Genomic DNA, 27,012 nt, shown 5'->3' with positions numbered 1-27,012 from the left:
CTGCCCCCTTGTTTTAAACAAACAAAAAAAAAAAAAAAAAAAAAAAAATATATATATATATAATGCACCAATAAATGGTTATTGATTTTCTTGGTGATACTCAATGAAAAGAAAAAATATATATCATTGTCATAGCATGCCATATGTCTTAAGTTGTTCACTTTGTCAATGGATAATTTTAACATTCTAACTGTTTTTAATAATTTCCACAAATAAATAAAATTTCTCATACAGTTATATACATCACATTTACGTGTAATTCTGGATTTACGACTCCAGCGCAGAGTCTGCAGTAATGCACCGGTCTGTCGTGGTGAAGAAGGAGCTGAGCCAGAAGGCGAAGGTCTCAATTTACCAGTCGATCTATGTTCCTACCCTCACCTATGGTCATGAGCTGTGGGTCGTGACCGAAAGAATGAGATCTCGTATACAGGCGGCTGAAATAAGTTTCCTCCACAGGGTGGCCGGGCTCTCCCTTAGAGATAGGGTGAGGAGCTCAGTCATCCGGGAGGGGCTCAGAGTAGAGCCGCTGCTCCTCCGCATCGAGAGGAACCAGTTGAGGTGGCTCAGGCATCTGGTTAGGATGCCTCCTGGACGCCTCCCTGGTGAGGTGTTCCGGTCACGTCCCTTTGGGAGGAGACCCCGGGGAAGACCCAGGTCACGCTGGAGGGATTATATCTCTCGGCTGGCCTGAGAACGCTTTGGGATCCCCCCCACAGAGTTGGCAAATGTGGTTGGGGAGAGGGAAGTCTGGGCTTCCCTGCTTAGGCTGCTGCCCCCGCGACCCGACCCCGGATAAGCGGCATGAAGATGAGACATTTACATGTACACAAGTGTACATACATACATACATACATGTACACGCATATATATGCACACATGAAGCACATACATACAGACAGACATGCACATCCACATACATACATTATACAAAAACCAAAGTAATTCTGTCCTGTATGTTTGTAATATATGTGTTTTGGTTTTTTTTTAGGATATTTTTTAAATTTGATAGGAGTAGGACATAACTTCACATTATCACTTAAGTTATTCCACAGTTTGACTCCAGTGGTTGTAATACAATGGTAGTTTGTGTTTATCTGTTTTTAGGATGCATGTACATAATAGTGCATATGAACTCTCCCTCTTCTGAAACAACCCCTGAATACTTTGTCATACTTTTTTAATGAATACTTAGCAATTCAAATGCTTCAGACAGCAAACATCACATTTCACATTTGACCCTACCTCTCCTTCAAGTGACTGAATCACCTGACCTGAAGAAATAATGAGCCGATTCTTTTTCTTTTTCATTTGAAGTATTCATTTGGCAAATGATTTAAAAAAAATACATGAAAAACAAGACAAAATGTCAAGACTCTTGTAGTGCAAACGGTATCCACCAGAGAGCAATAGGCAGCAGTATGATGTTGTTTAAATCAGAGATTTAAGCAAAGTTTTTTTTTTTTACCATAAGTTAATAAAATGTCTAAGAAACTATCTCAGTTATGATATATTAGGCATTGTGAAGCATAATGAGGTAAATCACATCCATCCTTTACCCCACGTTTTGAAACCATCACACAGGTTTCAAAGCTGTTCCTCTGCATCTTCCACTTGTCATGTTACTTTGAGTCAGAGGTTATACAACTGTTACGCCCCATGGCGTAACAGTTTTTATTTATGACATTAAATCTGACACCATGGGAATTACACAAGCTCGCCATTTTTAGTTTATGATTTAATGATCTAAATACTTTTACAAAACAAGTTGGTCTTGTGGTTGGGTAAGGAGCTATTTAATTACTGTGCGCTAGGTGAAAGCTGAAAGTTAAGGTAGAAACTAAATTAATGGGTTGAAGTATTTTGTGTGTGATGTCAACCTGGCAAAACCACAAAGGTATTCATGGTTCAACACAACCTGCTACCACCTCTGAAATCTGATTGTACATCAGGTGACTGACAAGTCACTGGAGGAAGAGGACTGAAAAGTCTTTTTTTAAAAAAAAAAAAAAAAAAAAAAAAGGAAACATGGATCACCAGTTTCACTTAACCAGTTTAAAGTAAATCTCTATATGGGTAGTTTTTTCTAAGTAGTCAACCATGAGAAATATTGGCATTTGGCTGTAAATTTCCTAGAAGAGATTTTGTCCCTGTGCAAGTACAACCTCTAATGTTAAGCAAGGAGATTGACCCAATGTTAGCATGAAGCTACTTAGCACTGCTAATCTAGTTACACAAGTAGTTTTAAGATAATGTGGGTAAAACATGTTCTACTTTGTTTTCAGTGAGTGTATTTAAGGTCCAAACATCAACTTGATTCATCAACATTTTCACAGAGCATTTAATCAACTTTAATGAACCCTCAGAGTATTTTAGTGTAAGCTAAGTTTAGATAAGCTAAGCATAAGCTTAACTAAAATCCTTATTTGTTCCACAGTGGGGAGGTTAAAATGTCTCAGCAAATGTCTCAATAAGGATGTTACAAGCTTGAGCTACATGACTTTATTTAATTTAAAAAAGGAAGCTAGCAAAACAGATATTTGATATTCTTAATTTAAATAGGCAGATGTAAGAATAAAAAAAGGGAGACGCTTCCATTGTTTTTGTAGTTAGGAAGGAAATTAGTCAGGCCAAGATGGATCTCAGCTCCAGAGTGAGCTGCCCTGGCAGCAACACATGGACTTAGACACATGTGGTCAAACACAAGCATCCAGTATTATCTTAATTATGTTTACTTAATTATACTTTATTTGAAATGTGTTTTATGGAAACAGATTCATACAGTTTTCGTGTCTTGTCTTGTCCACCTTTTAGCAAGAAGAACGATGGTCTTGATACTGTGTTCTGCTGAGCAAATTTACTTTGCCAAGGAGAGCTTTATCAGGAATTTTTATTTCTGGAAAAGCCCTTGAGATGTGACATCTCATTTGCGAGGGGGACCAACATAACAATAACAATAACAATATTACACACATAATATAACTATAATTGTGACACAAAACAATCATGATATAGATTGATTCAGTTCAAACAACCCATCCGGCTAGTTCCTCTCACCTATGTCCTTTATAGATATAATGATCCCCTTGATATTTTAGATTTTTATATTATTGTTCTATTTATTTTGCAAAAGTGTTTGTATTACAGAGTTTGAATAATATGCTGGACCAGACTGGGGATAATAGAAAGATGATATATAGAGAACAGACAAAAGGAAATATGATAAAATAAAATACATAAAGAAAAGAAAAAGAGAAGACAGCAGACAGAACGTAGGAAGGGGACATAGAAAATACCTTGTAGAGAAAGAGAGAAAAAAAACTTATATTCATACGCACATACATACATGTCCACACACGCATGTATACACATGTACATAGACTTACACAGACATAAACACATTTATGGTGCCCCTGCAGGGGGACAAAGCCAACAACTATCAGGAGCACCAGAAACTTACAAGTTCATATAAATGAGAAAGACAGAAAGAAAACTAGCTGCTGTTAGTGAATAAACAAGCAGGACGATTCAGTGACTCTGTCAGATGCAAAACATGCGGAGTGGAGCATGTTCAGGAGTAAGTGATCGTGTCAATGTGATCCTGCCCACAAAAAGGCAAGAGGCAGGCCCAAAGGACTCTGAGTCCCAGGCAGCCACTCCCAAGCACAGACCCTGACCACTGCACTCCAGGACCAGCCACGCAGCCACCAAGGAGGTGGCAGAGGGGGGCACCAACCAGAGTTTCCTGCAGTCAGAGGGAACAGGCCCCAGCAAAGGCTGGCCCCGCCAGGCACCGGCTCCCCAGGGCAGACAAAACGTGGGCCCTCAGGGCCCCAAAAGCTGGAAAGCAACCCACCACCCCTACAGACAGAGGGCTCAGCGCATGCCAAGGGAGAGCCAGGATCCCCAGACTGTCACCAAGCAGTAGCCAGGCCGCACCCCAGGGCACAAGCCATGCTCCCTGGGCACCAGACCCCCCCGATCACAACCAACCCCAACCAAGCCAACCTAGACTCAGGTCTATTAGATAGCAGTCTTCCCCCGCCTGAACCCCACCACAATAAAGCCCCTAAAATAGGGGTGTGAGAGGACCCCATCCCCCTAGATTCACACAGTTTAAACATCACATGATAGGTTTTATTCACACTCACACAATTAGCAATTAATAATGTATTAATGGTCACAACTGCCATACTTGCAAATAACTTCATTTTGGCCATCCATCTATCCATCCATCCATCCATCCATCCATCCATTTTCTTCTGCTTATCTGGAGTCGGGTCACGACCCACAGCTCATAACCATGTTTGGGTAGGAACGTAGATCGACTGGTAAATCGAGAGCGTCGCCTTCTGGCTCAGCTCCTTATTTACCACGACAGACTGGCGCAGAGTCCGCATTACTGCAGACACCGTCACTCGTTCCTCCCTCACTCGTGAACAAGACCCCAAGAGATTTAAACTCTACCACCTGGGGCAGGATCTCACTCCCAACCCGGAAAGGGCAATCTACCCTTTCCCAGTTGAGGATCATGTCTCAGATTTGGAGGTCCTGATTCTCATCCCAGTCGCTTCACACTGTGCTGTGAATCGTTCAAGCGAGAGCTGGAGATCACGGCCGGATGAAGCCAACAGGACCACATCATCCGCAAAAAGCAGAGACCCAAACCTAATTTTGGACAGTTTCTATATAATAAAGCCAACAACATAAGTTGTCAATAATATAACATGGTAACATTTTTGTTGTTATTAGTGTAGCAACAATGTAATAATTTTTGTATTGGCTGGTAAAAAAAAAAAACCTCTGTAGCCGATAATGTTATACAAAAGACTGTATTTGTCAGAAGAAAAAAAAAACATTTTTTGCAGTGTTTGTGCAGTCCACCCAATAAAAATACCTATTTTTAAAACATTTCACACAACTGAAGAAAAATCTGAAGGCTGAATTCTGTGACTGCTTTTAAGAAAACAAGACATTTCTTCTAACACAGCAAACAAGTGTGACTGACGACTGATTTACAATCTAAACCTGACACCTAAACAATGTTCTCAGAATTGAGAATATTTGTTTTGAATCATAGATGAAGGCCTAACAAGTTAAGCTACAGTGTGACTGCTTCCAATAACACTGAAAGCCTTACTGTACACAGAAAAAATTAACTTAGGTGTGTCTCAAACAATGCTTTAGTGTTTTACATTTGTATCCACCTAATTTTCTGAGCGTACATATTCTAAGAACTTTATGGGAATCCATCGCAGGTGCCACCACCATTTATGCCACCTAATCATGATTTTATTGTGATTTGTCTTTACAACACCTGTAATGTTTTTATGTAAAGCACCTTGTTTTGTACATGAAATGTGCAATATAACTTGCGCACACAGCAGACTGGCTTTTAAATTACATCCTACGGCAACATGAGCACAGAAGTGACAGAAGTGGCCAGATTTTAAATAGGAAAACGATCAGTCTTTTTAGTTTAGCTTACAGTTTAACTTTATATTATTCATTATAATATTGTTTGACCTCATGTTAACTTTAAAACTCCACTGTTTTCCTCATGGGGATCTTCCACATTGGGAGCTATGCCTACTCGGTCTGCAATGTTGTTGCCATGGAGATCATCCTGCTCGGGGTGATTGATGCACTGCGGCCCTGGCTGTGGCGTGGATTCCAGCCTGCCCTGATCTGGGTGGTTCTCATGGTGACACCCTATGCAGTCCTTGGCAAGGCAGGTCCTGATGTGCGCTGACCCCCAAGATGTTCTTTCTTCACCTCGGCATCAAGCCATATGTGTATCCCAGATGTTTATCTCCACTTACGTTTTTACATTGATGTTTCGGTTAAAGAGACAAAAACTAGATATTCCGTTTATGTGTCCAAAAAGGAGTGGGTGGGGGTATATGTCTGCTGGAGAGGTGTGAGTGAAATGACTTCTGTGTGAGAAAAAATATGACCAGGTGTGTGTTATTACCTTTGATATTTTATACTTGAGTGTGTGAAGATTTTAGATGTTTTTAAAGTTGATCTATGTTATATAAAGCACTTTGAGGTGCTTTTATATGAAAAGTGCTTTAATTAAAGTTGAATTTGATGTGATTTATGAGTGTACTACTCTTAAATAGAAAATTTTAACAGAATGTTTTTGTAAAATGAAAAACAATATTCATGTTGCTGCTGGAATTTTGGATGAAGACCAGAAGCTAAATTTTTTGCACAAAGTTTCACAGTGGAGTAGAAGAGAAACGTCTTTTCAGGTGACTCAGTAGGATTCTAAAAAAATAACTTTTAAATCAGCAACATGATAATCATATGGTCTGATTATGCTTGAAATGTTGCACATTTGAACGGTAAAGTCAACACATTGCCATAGGCATTTATACCTGTGCTGGAGGTGCATGTTATGTACTGCAGTTTGCATCCTAAACAGCAGGTGCCCTTATAGAGAAGCGGCATCATGGGAAAGAAACATCACTCAGAGTAGCATGTTCGATCTGTTTTACTTTTAAGTGATATTTAATCTTTTTTTTTTTTTCTTCTTTGTGAAAACTTCCAGTTCATATCTTCTTCAGTAACAGACTTCTCCACCCGCGGTGTCTGAAGGAGAGACAACAGGTCATTCCTTACTGTGGATGTCTAACTGCACAATCAGCTCTGTTCCCAGTACTTCTTGCTGTACAGTCACATGCACTAGCTGTGTATCCATCCACCAGGGCAACATATAATAGTGTACAGTCAGAAAAAATGTATAACAATCATTTTCTTATTACCATTATTACTAACTGCTATTGCCATTAATGTTATTGATAATATTAAAGTTCATACGCAGTACAGCATTTATGTTATTTCTTTGTTTTCTAATCTAATATCACAACAAACTCATAATATACTTATCAATCTTTACATTCAAATAATTCCTGGAATTTCCCCACTGTGGGAATAATATCTATATCTATCCATCCATCCATCTATTCCACATGACTTGCCCAGGATGTACCCTGAAATATGCTGGTATAAAAAAAGGTTGGGTTGAAAATCATAACTCAGCTTTGTGCATAATTTGTCTCTTTGTTTAACCATCCAAATCTCCTCATGCACACTGACATGCATGCTCTCTCATCTTCAGTTTTGCTCTGACCATTATCTTGAACCTTTTCTCAGGACACCTCCCACTCAGATCAGGAATGTCAAGTTCTCTTTAGGATTGCACTTTAAAACCCTCAAGATTTATCTCCAGATCTTTCAAGTGGCTTTTGAAGCGCCTGTAGATCTACTTTTAAGGCGTTTTTTTTTTTTCCCACCCAGCTGACTTTGCTGAAGCAGACAGGATAAACTCGAAGGTATTTCAAAGCTACCGCACCAACATTTCCTTTTCATGAAGTTTTTCTCAAATGTATTTTATTTCTGGGTCTGAGAAGCTTTTTAGATCTCAAGCAGCTGGGAAACAAAACAAAAACTGTAAAAACATTTTCCATTTCATTTTGTGTTTGTTTAAATCATTTTTATTCTTAATGACAGATTTGACCATCCTCCACATGAAAACACCTGTGTTCAATAGATTTCTGAAGAAATGTTTAGTCATGCTTTCGAAGCTTTTTTTTTTTTTAAATCTTTGGCTTCAAGTCAGACAACATACTTATGGGATTATTTCCAGCTTACTTTTCTTTAGAAGGGCCTCTGTTTTGGTGCTGTGCTTAGATTGGAAATGAACTGAAAGATTTCCTGAAACACTGACAAAGTTAGTATCATTTTGTCAGCCACTGTTTATCTAAATGCATTCATGATGCCTCAATAATCTTGAGCACCTAATATCTAATATACACCCCCATGTTCTTACTTTACTTATAAAAAAATCTGTCATTTGTTTGCTGTTAGTCTTTAGAAGTGTCCATGCTTTGGGTTTTAAAAACTAGTTTCCAGAACAAAAGGATAGACAATGCTCACTAACCTCCGCTGGCATTTTATTCCTGTTTTTTTAGTAATCATAAAAGAAATAGCACTTTCATATTCTTAAACTTATACAGACTTGGTTTACTGCAGAGGAAACAAACCCAACATTTTTCATGTTTTGTGTCAAGGTCATTTCACTTGATGTAGATCTGTTTTAATTGCAGGCTTCAAGCAACAGTAAAGAGTTGCTGTTGCATATTTGTTAAAAAAAAAAATTAAAAAAAAAGAGTTTCTAATGAAAAGCATTCTCCCGTGGATGAATTCAGCGCCTTGGACCGGCTCATACCCTAGTCTTCCTCACCCATGGCTTTGTAATATCTGCAGAATATAATTTTTTTTTTCTTTCTTTGCCATTTTTGTGATTTTTCCTGAAAGACATTTAGCTACATTGTGTATTTTTCTGATCAACATTCTGCTCAACTCTTATTTTTTAGTAAAAGCTTGTGGTGAAATAAACAAAACAGCATCAACTTAAAAACAATCAGTCTACTACTACTTTGTAAGTTCTTAAACTGATATTTAGCTTGAGTACAATGCAAAAGAAGAAAAAGGGTAGTTTAGAAGCTGAATGCAAAATAGTCAATAGTTTGATGAACAGCTTGCATTTACAATATTTTTATTAAATATAAAGAGAAAGTAAGTTTGAGTTGTACATCAATAAAACTCTGGATTAAGTATATATCTGGGAAAAATAAAAATAAAAAAAACATGGCAGAACATCATACAGACAGATGAAGAATTAGGAGCGACGTTTCTCTGAGTTTGGTCATAGGGCATCGGCTGGATCTCCTGCTTTGCAATCAAGGATGTTTTCGTGGAAGAAAACCTTAAAGATAAAGAAAAAAAAACCGGTCATTTTATATTGCAGGGAGGTTGTGGGAGGCCACAATATTTGTAAAGTTTTGTAAAAATTTGCAATTTTTTTCTAAAATCTTGACAAAGAAAAAAAATCAACATCATTGCAACATTTGGTGCAATTTGAAGCATTGGAAAATATACCATTTAGATAAAATAATGTCTCCATACATATAAACAAACTTATCAAACAGAATCATTGTTAGATAATGTTTAATCAAGACTATAAGAATTACAGTTATAATGAGAAAGACTTATTTTATTTGTGGCCTATCTGTAAGAAGGACAGGTGATCATTACAAACACTTTCAGTGGATTTTGTGGTGGTATTGTTGTGACAATCATGTCTCAGGCTCCCAGAATTACTCTCACAATTCCAGCACAATGAATCTTGGAATTGTTGTCATAGAATATGCTCAGGCCATCAGGGAAGGAACAAATATTCTTGTTCACCTTGTTTGCAAGTTCAGGTTGGGACTTTATTTTTTAAAAGAAAAAAAAAAAAACCTCAAAATAAAAAGTAATGAGTTTCAGATTAAATATTTTCTCTGTTGAGACTACAACGTGTTTGCTTCAGGTTTTTAATTTACCATACAAACAATTATAAACAGTAATGTAAACTCACTTAGAATCTGTCATCTGAAAGACAGCTGGGTGATGTTTAACATTCATCTTGAGATGGATTTATAATTCATTGATTGCACTCAGCCTCTGGAACAAGACCTCCTCAAATTAATTATCATATACTACAATATTGAATTTCCCTTTGGGGATTAATAAAGTATTTTTCATTTCATTTCATTTCGCTGACTATCAATAAAGAGCTCTGTTCAATGTACACTCCCTTTTTCTCCATCACACCAGCAGGCAGCAGTAAAGCTCCACTCAGACAAGACAACAATACTGCATGTGTTGATAGAAGGTAAATAAAGTCCAAACAAAAAACTGATCTAAAATATAGTTGTTGTTTTTTTTGTTTCTTTTTTTGTTTTTTTTATCCAAATATGCAGCATTTCCTTTCGAGGACATGGGACAAACCAGCAGACTGGAACTTCTTCTTCATGGTAGACTGCTCCACAGTGACAGCACTGCAAAATGATGTCATGAAATATAAAAGTAAAAGACATTAACAGATGTTTACTTACCTGTACAGTGAGGGGCTTCACCACACCATTGATTTCCATCGCATACCATTTCAGCAGCACCTTCTAATTTGAAACCATGGTAACAAGAGTACAGTGCTGTCAATTTTCCAGATTTGGGGGACAATATATAATCCCCATTCTTTATCTGTCTTGGTGAGCCACACTGCTGTAATTCTGCATTTAAATGGTGAAAGTTTAATAAATGCTGGAACAGTACAAATTAAAAGGAACGATTTCTTTGCAATGACAAGATGATCATTTCTCAGGCTCACCGTGACTCTTCACTTCTCGCCAAGCTTCCAGATTCATCAATGGAATATTATTGCAGGAGACATAATCGGTGGGGTATCTCCCATATCTGAAAGAATCGAGAGGGATTTCCTGAATGTCGCTGTTGTCACAGATGACACGAGATAGGGAAACTTTCAAAAGCTCATCCTTTTGCAGCTGGGTGAAAATACTCTCAGCTTCCCACCAAAACCTGGAGAGCAGAAACAGATTATCTCAACATCTTTTGCAGGGGCCTTCTTGTCATTTTATCCATCTAAATGAAAAACGTAATGGTACCTGTCGCCATCACGAAGTGCCTTCATCTGCTTTCCGATCAAACAAGCAAAGAGTGGCCCAGTTCTTGAACCCGGCAGGAAGTTTTCAACAAGTCCTCCGAGCCAGACGTCAATATTGTCGGGATTTTTGTATATATTCAGTATTTTCTCAGCAACCCTGTAGTCTCTTACAGCCTCTGTCAGATCATTCAGTGTCTTAATTCGCATCAGTCCACAGAATTCCCTCCATGCATTGTAGCCTGAAAAGTAATTTCAACACAATGGAATTTAAATCCCAGTATTTGTTTTATTTTTAGCTCAGCCTTGTGTTTCATCATCCTCTAAATGTCGTCCATTATGTTTTCTTTTTATGTTTTTTTTTTCACTTATCCTGTCCAGTATCATAGCAAGCGGAATGCTCCAAAAGGACCTTAAAATACATAAAGCAAATAAAGCTTTGTAGATTCAAGGTTCTCTTTGATAGTTGAGTTTGTCATTTTGGTTATTTCTAAATAACAGAGTATATAGTTTAATGAGTGCATGGGAGTATGAATAGGAGAGAGGGAAATAAAAGGTTCTAACAACCGCCTTTAAGAAAGCTCAGCAGACAATCATTGGGAGTACCCCAGTCGAAACAAACAGACACAAGAAACACAGACACAAAAACTGTAGTGATAAGAGACTTAACCTGCAGGGCAACACCATAACTGTATAAGCATGCTTGTTAGGGAGTGAAAGAACATATATAGGGAATGAATGGTGCTCAGTCATCAATTTAGATTGTACAAACGCGCCCATTGTACATTGAAGAAGAAAGTGATATGGACTCTAAAAAGGCTGATGTAGATTCTGTCAGTATCACGTGGTCTCATACCTGGAATTGATATACTCTGGACATGCATTCTGAAATTGTCATGGTGGGAGAGTATCCAGAACAGATTTCACCATGCATGAGGCATATCTGGGGGTATCTAGGCAAAATATATATAAGTGGATTCTGTTTGTTTTTGCTCAGTTTTAGGGTGCTAAAGTCTGACTAAGAGTTACAGAAAACACCAGACTGCAGTGAAAGCCTTAAATATTAGTTTTACAGGTCCCATCGTGATTGTTTCTGAAAAATATTTGTTGAACCACAAAAAAAAAAAAAAAAAGCAACATTGGGATTTTCATTTAATTTTTATTTAAAATGAATTGTTTCAATTTCAACTCATTGCAGTGACAGCAGTATTTTTTTCTTAAAAAGTGCCAATACACCTGAGAATGACTGTATTAAAGCCTGTATATATGCATCAACTGTATTATGACTGCAATAACAGGAGATACTTGATTGTAAAAGGCCTCTTCTGATCATCATTTGTATGCAATGTATTTTTGTGGGACCTTTTAGCCTAAGTTGCTTTTGACATTATGTTATTTCTAATTCATTTTCATCCATTTGTAAAGCATTTCAAAAGATGAAACCAAGTTAACCTGTTTTCATCGACAGTTCCTACCCTCTTTTCTACCCTCGGCTACAAAGGATCCAAACACACATGTAATATAAATGTTAAGGGCGTCAGATGGAGCCCAGGTCAATAAAATATGAAATATCCACTGCACCACATTTCTTTGAATAAACAATTGAAAATGAGCCTCAAATTGGAAACAACACACGTTTTACTTTGACCACAACATGCTTGATTAGAGATTCAGTGGGTCATTATTAACATTGAACTTTTTCCCCTCAGAGCTGCACCACATAAGACTGGTTAGATTTTTCTTTTCTTTAGACGCACACGCCTCGATTTTTTATTTTTATTTTTTATTTTCACATGACTTATTTCCAAACCACATCAGGTTTCACACAGCTCCCACTGGAACCTCAAAAAGCTTTTCACACATATGAAGTAGGACTCAATGAAACCTGTTAAAGACCATTTATGTGGAAAATCAATGGAGTTCACTGTAAACCAGATGAAACTCATTCGCCTATTAGCATCATTCACCTACAAGGTGGCTTAAATGCTTCAAAGTGATAGCACATATTTATGGCACAAAAACTTGAAGCAAAAAGCAGAACTGATATGTTCAAACGTATAACAATTTTAATCTTTTAAAATCTTCAGAGTAAGTCTGTTCCAGATAACCTGGGGGCTCCAAAAGCATCAAAATGTACAAGTAGATCTGAGACCATTTAGTTCTTCTAGCTGTGCAGGATTAAAAAGGAATCCATCCTCTGACACAGAGGAGGCCTGTCTGATGATTCAAGGACTGCAATATGCTCCACTTTCTTGGTGTTAGTAAGAAGTCTGGCAGCAGCTTTCTGGGTGACTTTTTTACCGAGAGCTGTGAAAACACCATCCCAAAAGTCCAGCCTGCTGAAAATAAACGCATGAGCAGGTTTTCCTGTAACTTGCTTAGACAGAAATCTTTTAATACCCGCTGTGTTTGTTTTTTTTTTTTTTGGTTTTTTTTTAAAGGTGATAGCAAGCTGACTTAGTAAGTTTTTTTTAAAATGGCTGTTAAAGTTTTGGTCACACATATTTTCTAGTCTCTAAATATAGACACATCCCCCACAAACCCTCAGTAAATAAACAGCATTTAAACCAAACAACATCAGAGCAATTTCAGCAGAAGTGCAAGGATACCCGCAGTTTACCGCACTTGTGACGTGGAGCACTTTGACTGTTTGATATTTTCGATGTGACAGCAATTTCCCCTGATATAGACTTCAGTGTTTGTATTATCTTCAGAATCTTTCTCAGAGAATGGAAAAGGAAAGTAATACATTATTTAGTAAGAACTCAGTGGGAACTGATGCTGAGGGGTGTGTCAGTCTGTCAACAACTGAATGAAGTTTTTATTTGCTTTAATTTAGCCTTGGAAAAAAGTACTGACATGCTATTTTAGCTTAAACTTACAGAACAAAAGTCTCCTTGCAGATAACATAATAATAATTATAATCATGATATGTAGACTGAAAATTTATCACAATGCTTTCTTCCCATTAAGGATGGGATTTTATTGTTTTAGCATTTATTACAGCTATAACTTTGGGAAAAACCATTTACAAAGTCACTTAGGATGCAGAGCTGGAGTGTGTATAAAAGCTGTTTATAAAGCACAGGTGGTCTCACTGATGGGACGCGTTCTGATCAACTTTGCTGATGTCAAGTTCACCAGAATAAGTGAGTTTTCGAGTTTGCTTTGGGGTTTGTTACATGCAGAGAAAAACTAAACCATGTTACACATTGTGACGTTTTGGTTTTCGCTACACAAGTCTGAACAGTATTATATCTGAAAAAGTATTTCTGGAGTGGGAATCTTAGCCAAAAACAAACCTTTACATAGAAACAAAACCTTTCATTAATATTAACTTGACCAACAGGCCTGGTTTGACTTGAATCCATTGATTGACACTCTATGGTAAACAACTTGAGTTAGATTAGTTAAAGGAGTTAACTGTTAATCCCAGTGTGTGAGCGTGTGTAGAGTCCAGTGTCGACTTTCTTTGTTGGAAACTTCACTTCAAAGGGAGACTTCCTGCTGGAAATACTGTACGTTTTCACAGCTGGATGGGTTGGGAGGGTTAGCTGAATATGCAACACAGTAAGCATGACATGATGCAAAAGGTACACTGTGGAAATCACTTGTCTCTCTCTGATCTTCCAGAGATTTCATAAGGGAGCAGACTGCAGAATCTTTACTGGGATTCAGCAGATGTTACATACATTTGATTTTTCGGATGCAGCCCCCATACATCTGAAAAATCCAATGTATGTAACAAAGTTTCTGCAAAAGTTTCAGGGCTAGAGTGCAGCTACAGCAACATCTCATCACATAAAGGGCTGGGAAAGATTAATGTACCATAGACCTTTGGGATGCGTTTGTAGGCGGACCAAGTCCACTTCTTTCATCCTAATCAGAAAGCAGACTTTTTCGAGCAAACAGACTAGGGTTTGAAGCAAAAAGGCGGATGTGAATGTGCTAACCTAACAAGTGTATGAAGGAAAATACCTAACACAGTAGGCTTGACTGTGTTGTGTAAGAAAGGGAGAAATGGCTTGATATTCCAAAGCTCACCTCAGAGCCATTGAATGGCTTTGCTCACCTTGACGCAGTGTCTTACCTGGGAGGCCATGGTCGCGGCCTCTCTGCAGGTTCAGGGAAGCCAGATCCATGTGCTGTGTTGTGTCAAGGACCACCAGTCTCTCTGTTACCTCCTCTACCAACAGCGTGTTGACATTTACAGCTGGTGCAGCAGTTCCAATCATACCGCGCATTGTAGGTTCAATCCCACCTTGACACAGAAGCAGAACAAAGAACATGACAAAAATATTATTATACCAGCTGCTCTGAGGTTCAGAGCTCAACCAAAATAAAGAAAAGCAGCATTTGCTTTGCGAGTACTTTTCTCTGGATGTGACGCTTTCTTTGATGAAGTTCAGAAAACAGGCTTGTGTATCACTCCTGGGCATCACTTTGCTCAATGGTGTCCAAACAATTTTGTGTAAGGAGACAGAATAAATGGACAGAGCAGAGAAATGCCCTGTTTATAATAACATAAGTCATGGGCGATGTGGTTCAGAGAGTTAGACATGATGTTATTGCAGCATCAGCCACTGCAGATCAGCTAAAGATCCCAGCTGGTGTGTTCCTATTGTTCAGTAGAAGCTAAAGTTGGGGTAGGTAATGTTTGGGAGCTATGGGATCTGAAAGAAGCGCCCTGTCTTGGCTCCTCCCACTCTGGGTTTGCTCCTTGCATGATCCAAGGCTTTTTTCTTACCTCTGCCAAGGAGGTTATGTTTTTACCTATGTTTATTGGTGTGTGTTCAAGATAACTCAAAAAGTTATGGACAGATATTAATTAAATTTTCAGGAGTTGTTGGAAATGTGAAAAGGAAGAACTGATTTAATTTTGGTAGTGATCCGGATCACCGTTTGGATCCAGGAATTTTTTAAAGGCTGTCGTGGAGGTTTGCACTCTAAGTGCTTTTCTAGTTTGTATCTTTTTCCACCAACAATTTTCTCTTTCTTGGCTGTTTAGCAGGAGGAGGTCGGGGAAATCCTTCCTACATTTTCTCAACCATGTTTGCCTTCTGAGTTTCTTCTTCGCTTCTTTGTATTTTCATTCTAACACGTTATTTATATGCAGGGTGTGGCTCTCAGGTAGGCACTGCAGGAGGGGGAGGAGGGGCACCAGGAGAAGAAGCTTACATCGTCCCAACAAGTACAGTGAGGTGCTTCCCCAATAAACCCTGGATCACCAGTGACCTGAAAAAGCTGCTGAACATCAAAAAGAAAGCCTTCGGGGATGGAGACAGGGAGTCATTGAGGGCAACACAAAAACAACTTAAAACACAAACTAAGAAGTGCAAGGAGGACTGCATGAGGAAGTTAGAAAGTCAGCTCCAGCAGAATAACGTGAGGGATGTGTGGTCTGGAATGAAGAAGATCACCGGCTTCAAGTTAAAGGGGGACCAGCCTGATGGAGGTCTGGACAGAGCTAATAAGCTGAACATATTCTTCAACAGGTTCAGTTCACCCCCTTCCTCCAGCCCAACAGACCACACACCCTCCATAAGCCCACTGCTTTCCTGTCACGCCTCCAATCTGTCACCCTGCAGCGCAGTCATGGACCAGAAGACAGCTTCATCTCCCTCCACATCAGGACATCCTGAGACCTCCACCTTGTTTGTCTCCTGCAATCAGGTTATGAAGCAACTTGAGAAACTGAACCAGAACAAGGCTGCAGGTCCAGATGGTGTCAGTCCCAGAGTTCTGCTCAAAACAACTATGTCCGATTCTCCAGCAACTTTTCAACACCAGTCTGAGACAAAATAGAGTCCTGATGCTGTGGAAAACCTCCTGCCTTGTTCCAGTGCCTGAAAAAAACACAACCAGCTGAACCAAGTGACTACAGACCAGTTGCCCTGACATCTCACATCATAAAAGTCCTACCGGCTCACCTCAACAAGCAAGTAAACACCTTTCAGGACCCATTACAGTTTGCATATGGTAATGGACTTGGGGTTGAAGATGCCATCATATACCTGCTCCAGAGAGCACACTCTCATCTGGACCATTCAGGCAGCCCTCTGAGGGTCGTGTTCTTTGATTTCTCAAGTGCTTTTAATACCATTCAGCCTGCTTTGTTATGTGAGAAACTCCATAAATTCCAGGTGGATACTTCCACAACCACCTGGATCTATGACTACCTCACAAACAGGCCACAGTTTGTGAGACTGAAAGGTTGTGTGTCTGAGATGGAGGTCAGCAGCACTGGTGCACCACAAGGAACTGTACTCTCGCCATTCCTATTCACACTGTACACCTCAGACTTCCAGTACAACTCTGAGTCCTGTCATCTGCAGAAATACTCTGATGACTCTGCAGTTGTGGGGTGTATCAGGGATGGACAAGAAGCAGAGTACAGAGAACTGGTCAGTCAGTTTATTAAATGGTGTGGTGACAATCATCTCATATTAAATGCCAGCAAAACAAAAGAGATGATTGCTGACTTCAGGAGGAACAAGAATAAACAAAGCCCTGTTTCCATCCTGGGAGAGGAGGTGGAGGTGATGGAGGAATACAAATGTCTTGGAGTTCAGCTGGACAACAAACTGGACTGGAAATGCAACACTGACTACATCTACAAGAAAGGTCAGAGCAGACTATACTTCTGCGTTGAGGTTGTGTGTTTGGGGAATGCAGTTAACCCACCATTTTTCTTGTCGTCTTTTTACAATTTCTGTTGCCACTAAGTAAATGTGTTTAAGTTTTGGATTTTATTTATATTGGAAATAGCGCAAATCTTCTTTATTTTTATTACATGAAGTAAGTACTGTAAATGTGGAACGCATGTGATGGCACGGCCTTTTCTGTTTTCACCCATCCAAACAATCTTTAAAAACAAGATTCAAAGCTTGGCAGCTAGCCTGTTCAGGAGCAGAAGTGTGTTCAAATATTAGTTACCATGGCAACTCGGCTGGAACTGCTTTGAATCAAAATAATGGAACAGAAGTTTCACTGTGATGAGCGAGCTTTCCTTTAATCCTTTGTCATAGGATTGGTATCTGATAACTATGACTACCATCACCTGAGAGCAGACAGTCGTGTCTCAGAGTACAGTAGACATTCCAGCCTAAAGGACCCAAGTCATAAAAACTTGGAAGAAAAGTCTTTTTGTTTTATACAATGTCTTTATACATTCTTTATATATTAGCTCCTCAAATTAATTATATACTACCATATCATCATTACAAAATATAAGAAATGAACAACTTCAGTTTGGCTCAAACATTTTTATTGGTTAGAGTTTTTACAGATTTACATTAAACCGAGGGATCTAACTACATTTCTTATTATTCATGATTGCAAAATGTATAGACTTGCAGGACAAGGAACCACTTCACTAAGAATTTAAAAAAAAAAAAAAAAGTTTCTTAGCAAGATTACTTACCCCAGCTTTTAATACGGTAAGTATTTGGAAACATTTTTCATAAATAAAACTTACCTAAAACTGAATAAGAAGAGAAATGATGTTGAAATTTGTGGCACAGCTCTAAAATGATTAAATCATATCTATCAGGCCGTTTTTCGATCGAGGACCGTCTTCATACAGTGCTCTTCTGTTCTGTGGCGTCCCACAGGGCTCTAGTCTTGGTCCTATATGCTTTTCATTGCATATGCTGCCCTCTCAGATCCATTAAACACAATGTATATTTCCACTGCTTGGCTGATGATGTGCAGATTTATGATTTATGAGCCTGTAATCAAATTATATTATGGACAGTTAATCTTTGCATTGAATTTAAATGAGGATAAAATTGTCTGTATTGTATTCAGCACTGTGCGAGATGGTTTTGACCCTTTATGTGTAATGGGCTGCTCTGCTGTCAGAAATCTGGGAGGGATTTTTGATAGTTTTGAATTTCGATAAGCAAATCAATAAAGTCATAAATTCAATTTTTTTTAAAAATCATTTTTAAGATTAAAGATTTTGAGACAGCTATCCATACTTTTATCAGCTCAACACTTGACCAGTGTAAATCTGTACACTGGTGTCCAGAAGTCCTCCCTCAGCTTTAAACAAGCACAACCAGACGAGAACACATCATACCCACATTTCTCTCTTTTCACTGGCTTCCAGTCAAATCTACATTAGATTTTAAACATTTAATGTTAGTTTTTAAAGCATTTAATGGATTAGCACAGGGATGGGCAACTGCAGTCCTGGAAGGCTGTCATCCTGCAGATGCTGGGTGCTTCCCTGCTGCAACACACTTGACTTAAATCAATGAGTATTCAGCAGATTTGTGCAGAGTTTGATGTGAAGCGCTGCACAAGTCTGATGTGTGTCAGGTGTGTTGCAGCAGAGAAACACCTAATATTTGGAGGAAGTTGCTCCTCCTTGGATTAGCACCACCCTGTTCATCAGAGATTCCTGAGCAGGGAAGGGTCTTAAAGTCGTTCCACCAGCTTTAAATGTGCCCAGATCTAAATATAAACAGCGAGGTGGTCAAGCTTTATCAGTTGCTATTCAGATTCTGAAATAAGCTACACCCCTACCTGCGTTTTAGCTCAGATCTGGTGCTTTAAGTCTAAACTCATAACTAATTTATTTATAATTGCTCTTAATACCCAGTGACGTGGTGACAGTTTCTTTTTTTTTTTTAAATCATTTTTACAATTTATTCTTTTGTTCTACTTTTTAACTCTTTAATGTTTTATTTTTATGACTCATGTCTGTATTTGTTAGTGTTATTGCTTTTATGTAGTTAGCTCTAATGATGTTTTAACTTTTGGAAATCACTGGTCACCTGAGGGTTGTTAAACATGGTTGTACAAGCTTATTCTTGCAGCATTGTTGCAGTTTCTGGTTATGGTGTCCTCATTCAGCATTGGTTTCGCAATGGTTTTTGTTTGCATTAACTATTTAAAAGCAAGTAGAAGTTATAGCTTCTCAGAGTATCTTAAAAATTAATAGCAGATATCCAGATAGCAAGAGAAGGCTGTAGAAAGATACAGAAAAAAAATCTTTTTGGACAGTTTCTTTAATTTGCAATGCAATGAAAAATGAGCAGTGAACAAAGTTAATGACGGCTGAGAGAACATCTGAACTAAGACAAGAAGTTTTAATTGAACTTTCTGTAGAAGTACAGGAATTAACGGGTCACATTTCAATCCAGACTTACAGACACAAGCATGAGGAACATTCCACTGAGGGAAAAAACCACACACTAGGTGCGTTTCCATAACACATAGAATAGCACCAAAACTAAATATAGCAATAAAAAACTGCTCATGGAAACATTTTTAAAAGAAAGTCTCAAATATCGCTAAAAAAATTTTATGCCCTCATGAGGTGGTTTTTCACATGTTTCTGTTTAGAAACATATCTCAAAAGGGGTAATGGAAACACTTTTTGACATTTAGTGTGTCACCAGATGTGACATGAGGGGACTTGACCAGTTCATTTCTGGCAAAGATAGCGTAGTGTGGAACAAACAACAGGAAGTTTCAGAATTTTAGGAAAAAAAATAAGGGAAAAAACTTAAAGCCAAAGGGAGTTTTCCAAAGCAAATGAAATCCCCAAAAATAATGTTAGGCGGATACCTTGCTTAACCTGCAATTTTCGTAAAAATCTTGTTCCTCTCACGAGATTGTACAAGACTTGAGGCTAATGCGCTAAACACTGTTTAATGGAAACACCAGCAAATTGAAACTTACAAAAATTGCTTCGGTTTTGTGAAAAAATGTCATGGCAATGCTACCACTGTTATTGTCTGGCAGCAAACACACCATCCAAAAGAAAAGCTGAGGATAAAGAGGTTGCTTTTAAAACAGATTAATGATTTTGAAAACAATTCAGAATTGACAATCAGGAACTCAAAGAGGTTACTTCAGACTTAAATTCTCAAGACTCAAATGTGGTGTCAGCACCTGCAGTCCAGCTAACAAGAATTCTCGGGTAACTTTAACTACGCAGTATTCATGTCATCACATACTGATGCTTTGCAGGATTTCTCTGCATCAGTTTGGAAAACAGAGTTGTGGGGTGTGTTGCCATAGCAATGTGAAAAACAACTGGGAAGCTTCCCTAAATGTAATGTGCTTTGTTTTGTTTTTAAACACCTAATGATATTCTACCTTTAATCCAGTGCCCAAGTTTGGTCTTCGAGATCTACCATCCTGAAAATTTTATGGCCCTTTTCCATTACTATCAGCTTGTCTTAATTTAACTCACCTCAACTGTAGGAATTTTCACTTGGCTTTTGTACCCTTTGACCAGTACTTTTTTTGTACCTCCTCAGGGTAGATTCTAAGCGAGCTGAGTGGGGTTGTGTGAGACATTGCCAGACTGCATGCCACTATTGGTCAGGGGCGAGGCCAATCAGAGGTCAGGGAGTGGCATCACTGGAAGAGCGCCTCCAACTCGCAAAAATAAGTTGTTTACATTATTGGGACAAACAATGGTGCAACAAGAGTCTGTTCCATGGCCTAACTCTGAGGTGGAAACATTTCTTTGCTTGGTTGCTGAGGAAAGGATACAGAGGGAACTAGATTGAGCGACACGGAATAAAAAGCTATCAATAGCTTTCCAACTCAATAGCTACGGGTACCAAAAGAGTTTTCAAACAGTGTTAAGAGAAGCTGGAAAAGCTCAAATGTGACTATAGGCAGATCAAGGACCACTATGGTCAGAGTGGATAAAACAGACGAGACTGGAAGTGGTTCCAACAAATGGATACCGTTTATGGTCAGCGACTGGTGAACCACAGACCAAGTAGCAGATTTCCTCTAGGTCCTGTGTTGTTATAGAGATTGTCGTGCACACTCACAAGCTGAGACGAGTTGAGGCGAGTTAAGTTGAGACAAGCTGATACTAATGGAAAATAGGCTTAGATAAAACTGTTCTCCAAAACACCTAAAGTAAATGAATGGCTCGTTACCAAGCCTCTGCAGAACTGAATGACATGCAGAAGAAGAAATTCATTCAGGTGTGTTAAACACGAATTGCATCGAAATGTTTCTGGATGGTAGATATCAAGGACCAAACTTGACTTCACCAAATACTTTTAAGAACAGGAAACTTGTTCACAATATCATCATGAGCTCAGAATGAGAATTTTTTGCTTCCATTTCCACATTTCATTCATTCATGTATGACCAAGCAGCTTCTCATTGTGCTGTTAATGGCTGGTTATAGTTAGTTAAAGCAGCCATTAATAACAATGTTAGATACTAAATTCGAGAGCTAAGCTGTGAATTCTTGGTTGTAACCTATCATGAGCTTATAGGATAGTGAACAAAGTGGAATTTTCAAGCAATCCATCCAGATGACACTCCTCATCAGAGATGAGGAACTTCCCACAAGACCTGGCTACACGAATCAGTTTTAATCAACCTACTTTTGGCTGACGCACAGATATGTCATGGTTAGAGAGTTAGTCTATTGCAGACTCCAAACAAGCTATGCTTTTAATTTTTTCGCCTCAGCTATGTGGACTATCTTTTTTCTTTTTTTTTTTAGCTCATATTATGATCCCAATTCCAATTTTAAAGTGTCTATTATTGTAATGAAATTTTAAAAAAAAGGTGGCTTTTGTTCACTTGAAATATCTGACTCTATAAAGCTGATGCCTTCGCAGTATGCCCCACATTTATAACCATGAAAATAAACCCTAGGATGAATAACACTATATTCCCCACTTGGATATTACAAAAAAAATTAAAAGCTATACAAGTAATAAATAAATAATGTAGTTATACTAAATGGAAAAGGTCCCTGCAGCCTGAAAGGTAAAATATAATACTTATGGTAATGGGTCTTCTGTGAGTGGGTGCACACTGTATAGGTCATGTATTAGGTATAATATACTGGTGCAGGATGTCTCACACGGCAGATAAAGTACATTAGAGATCTCGCTTATGTGTATCTGTAGAATGTCCTGGAACCAGTTATTACACCAAGTCAGATAATGGCCACTGTAGCTGACCCATATAAAGTAGTTTCCTCCACACTACTCTGTTTTTACAATGTGCTCGTTGGGTATATTAGTTCCATAAGAAAGCTTTCATAGGAGTGCACTGACCTTCTTTTACTATTCTCCAAGGACTGAAGAGCGACTTGTGAAGTCTCAAGTGAGGGAAGTGCTCGTGCTCCTGGAAACTCTCATTAAGTCTGCTGAGGATTGGGGCGATGGTGCCGTGACCAAACCTGAATGCAGCAGTAGCAAACACGTTGGAGGCCGAGCCGTCCACTGCTGGATCATATCCCCTGTAAGGGCCAATGTAACGTTCAAATGACTCAGGGCCAAGGATCTTTGGGATATAATCTCTCATGGTTATGATCTGGAAGTTAAAACAAAGAAAAACTGGTGAAAAACTAGGCATCAAGTCACAGAGTTCCATAATATATCCCAAGTCTGAACCTGAACATTCATTTCATAAACAACCCAGCTTTCGTGGGGAGATTGTTAATATGCTGTAATGTATACAGACAGCTACACAGAAGCCAGAGTTCCCAGCGAGATGAGTATTGTGAGAATATCTCCACAGTTGGACTAGTGATTTCTCATAATTCAGAGCAGCAAATTCCATCTGCTCTCATTAATAAATAAAAAACCTTAGTTCAACGTTTGAATCTTAACACGTCACACAAACGCATAAATATCACAGCAATCTCTATGATGCAAAACTGAGTCCTAACACCAAAAATATAATGTCACTCTCTCTCAGGACAGATTTGTTTAACTTGTTTCTGCTAGAATTAGAGCAGATGTGGTCCTCATGTAACCTTATTTAGGCTCCATGTTAAACATGCATGTGGACAAGTCTTTTTGTCCCACTGCGTCCTCTACATGCATTTTTGAGTCTGTTTGTAAATGTTTACCCAGACAAAGCAAATGCAGCAGTACCACCGGAAACCATCAGGGCAGTGAGGCACATAAAGCTCACATGCAACCAGAGAAAAGAGCAAATAAGAAGAAACTTGCAACGTATTGAAAAACTGCACAGAATGATGCTGTCTACTGCTTTGCCACTTTTTAAGTCTTTTTTTTTTGAAAATGTACACCCAGTATTAAGATGTTTTGTACTGTCTGAAACTGATCTGAACTTCAAAGTTAACTCTGAACTTTGCACTGCCCTCTCTCTGATGATTTTCCTTCTGACATCCACGCCAATGTAAAGGATGATGTTGATACAATTGACTTATGTGAAGGGAGAAAAAAATCAGGCTAAAACAAAAAAAAAAGAGTTATAGGTGGATTGAAGGAGGTCCTGCAGGCCCCAGTGGAGATGTCAACAGTGTAAAAATTGATTTGCAGTATTATTTGTACAACATATAAAGTTCTGTTTAAAAGCATAAATCTACTTATGAACATGAACTGCTGCAAATGTCTCTGTTCTTATAACTATTCAAGAAAGTGCTGCTTCTTTTTAATCCAAATCACTTAAAAGTAGCAGATCAGGTAAACTTTTTACCTAAAGGTTAGTCAACAAGTCAGCTCACTTTCGACATTTGTGTTGTATTATTTGGCATCAGCTGATTTCCCCGAATGTGTCTGAGAGACTGAGGATCAAGACTGATGTCAAAAGATGGTGCAGCAATAATACATCCAACCAATATTCATAAATTTTGATTAAAAATGAAAAAACTGGCCTTTTTCTCCCAACAGATTGCAAACTGACCTGTGTATGACAGAGGAAATGCTGTGTAACTCTCTGGTCTGCCCACAGCTTCAGCGTTTTTATCTGCACCTCACGCAACAAGTTTGTTTTTCTATGGTTCTCTTTCCTCACATAAAACATAATACATACATGCTCATGACTGTTAAAACCTTTGGTTTCATGTCTCTCAGCAAGATATAGCCATGAAGGAGCTTTGACAGAATTAATGTTGAACACTAATATGTTAAGCTGGTCTGTGGGAAAGCAGCTCAGTTCATAAAGACACATCCACAATGGCCACAGGATCTGTTTGTGTTCTTAATCTATAGTCCAACTGGTTGGAGGTCCTTTGTTGGCATGAGGAACATAGATTCAGTATTAGGCTGCTATCATTTTAATGTCACTGCTCAAATGTATAGATACAAGGAGTTACATTAATAATAAAAACAAGATCAGAGTTATCGGGATATTACATTATCACAACAATAAATCTGTCCTTTGACTCATTTTGATGGTATGCATTATGCAGATTCCTGGGCCTTTCATAGTCTTGCAGTATTCCAGGACCTGTACATCAAAACTTCAAAGCATTTTCTCAACCAGAACATCACATAACGGTTCCGTTTTGCTTCATAGCACCACATCAAACACTGGCAACTGGATATCAACGCAATGGCCATCTTGGATGCACACAATGGTTGATTCAGCTAAGAACCCCAGGAAGACATTATTGGAGGAAGTGAGAAAATCAAACAGAGACAATGACAATCAAGAGATAAGACAGGAGTCAACATAAAAGAGAGAATGCAAGATGGATGCAGGATAAAATGGCAATAGGGGGCGCCAAAATGCATAAATCTGCCAGCCTTCAGTCGCGCTGCTTTAAAGTGTTTGAAGAAAACTGGTGATATTTTGTGGAATTTACAAGATATAACTAGAAGACCATCTAGTCCTATCAAAGAAATATTTCTGAATTTAAAACTTCACCTTGTATCTCTCAAGGGCACATAAAATGAGAAAATAATCAAAATGTGGCTGAATTTGTCCGTGCACACATGGAGTTCTATTAAAAAGCCTGTAGATGTGAATGAATCTACAAAGAGGAACAAAAGCAAAGTCTACTGTCTGTAAGAATATGACAGATGCCAAAGAATTTACTCAAAGTCAGGTTATTTATGTCTTTTCTTTCATGCGTCATTCCTAGTGTGCTTTAAATACAAGGGCAACACAAACTATTTAGAAAATGTTTATAATTTTTTTTTTTTTTGTTTAAATTTTTTTTCTATTTTCTGAGCTGAACATTTTCTTCAATAGATACAGTTCACCCCCTACCTCCAGCCCATAGACCACACACTCTCCATAAGCCCATTGCTTTCCTGTCACACCTTAAATCTGTCACCCTGCAGCGCAGTCATGGACCAGAAGACAGCTTCATCTCCCTCCACATCAGGACATCCTGAGACCTCCACCATGCTTGTCTCCTGCAATCAGGTTATGAAGCAACTTGAGAAACTGAACCAGAACAAGGCTGCAGGTCCAGATGGTGTCAGTCCCAGAGTTCTCAAGACCTGTAGGGTCTGAAATGGCACACCTCTTCTATAACCAGGGTGTAGTGTTGCATATCTGCTCTTAAAAGCTACAAACAAGACTTGAACCAGTTAACCAACCAAAACACATATTTACTAAACAATAAATTATAGACTTGCTTCCAATAACCAGGAAAATTAAGGCACTCATGAAGCAACCACCAAACACAACATTGAGATTCAACCATATGGTGCAAAAACCACAACAATGAGCTGACAGGTGTTGAAAGCTGCAAGGGCTGCAGTTGCATCCTTTTTTCCCAGTGGGATAGGATAACCGGATAAGTTTTCACTTCAGGCAGATGTCTCAGTGCCCATATAAAAGGAAATATTAATTAAATTACAACTAATTATTTTGTTCAGTGGCATAAAAGCTGGTATGAACCATTTCTGGCCATACTATTTTAACCTTGGCAAAGAGCTTTCTATAACAGATACAGCTTTGTAACCGTTAATGTCGTCTTCATTCAACATTAACTATCCAGTTCTATATGTTTATGGTGCACGTGAAATCACAATCCTTCCCTATTATGTTAAATGCCTTTAGAAAGGTCCCAAATGTCAAATTGAACGCTTAAAATTTTATTTTAAATTAGCAAAATGGGTAATGGTTTATCAAAAGATTAAATAGATTATGGGGCTTCATCCATCAACACATCTTGAGAACAAACTTGTTCTTCATTCCTACTTTTCAGAAATTGCAAATCTCTCACTAATGTTTGCTCATCCAGAGCACTCTGGAGTATTCTGACACACTCTTACACACATCTGAGTCCCGATATGTTTGAACAAAATCAGCCTTTTGTCTTCTGTTCTGAAGTTAAAGTACTTTCAGAAAATTACGTAATTTTTTTTTTTTTAAAGCAACTTTAGGTAATTAATTTTCAAATGAAGGAGGGAAACTATAGACTTTAATCTACATTAGTTCATTAGAAACCACTAATTAGTGGTTCCACTATTTTTATTTGCAAAAAAATGGCCCATCATCCTCCCAGGTCCGGGCAGAAAATTTACTCTTACTGCCAGATGTTGTTGATTGTGTCCACAGTAAGAAACAAATCTTCCATGATCATGCAGATTCATTCTCAGAGAGCAACAAGTTATTACTTGGATGATCTTCTCATGGAGTTTGCTGTCTTTTGCAGCTGTAGACAACAGTTCAACCTTGTTCCATCACATGTGCAAGTACTCCCAAGTGTGGGCTTTTTGGCCACTGGAACTGGAAGATAGGGTGGGCATATCACCAATCAGCTGACCTCTCCCATGACTCGTTTC

At 38.5% G+C, this 27,012-nt stretch overlaps 1 protein-coding gene across 1 annotated transcript in view; it reads right to left on the bottom strand.

Annotated features, from left to right (window-relative positions):
• Positions 1–7,429: 7,429 nt before the first annotated feature.
• The window catches only part of tpo (thyroid peroxidase), a gene marked incomplete at both ends in the record, with an annotated part of 36,458 nt that continues 16,875 nt past the window's right edge, over positions 7,430–27,012 (bottom strand). The window contains 6 exons of the mRNA XM_079262350.1: positions 7,430–7,437; positions 9,951–10,124; positions 10,223–10,431; positions 10,518–10,755; positions 14,604–14,774; positions 22,573–22,831. Of these exons, the coding sequence (XP_079118476.1) occupies positions 7,430–7,437; positions 9,951–10,124; positions 10,223–10,431; positions 10,518–10,755; positions 14,604–14,774; positions 22,573–22,831 (1,059 nt within the window). The remainder of the gene's footprint in view (positions 7,438–9,950; positions 10,125–10,222; positions 10,432–10,517; positions 10,756–14,603; positions 14,775–22,572; positions 22,832–27,012) is intronic.

The sequence above is a fragment of the Telmatherina bonti genome (assembly GCF_933228915.1).
Source record: "Telmatherina bonti genome assembly, chromosome: 22".
Classification (NCBI taxonomy): Eukaryota; Metazoa; Chordata; class Actinopteri; order Atheriniformes; family Telmatherinidae; genus Telmatherina; species Telmatherina bonti.
This window is presented reverse-complemented; position numbering and strand designations above follow the sequence as displayed.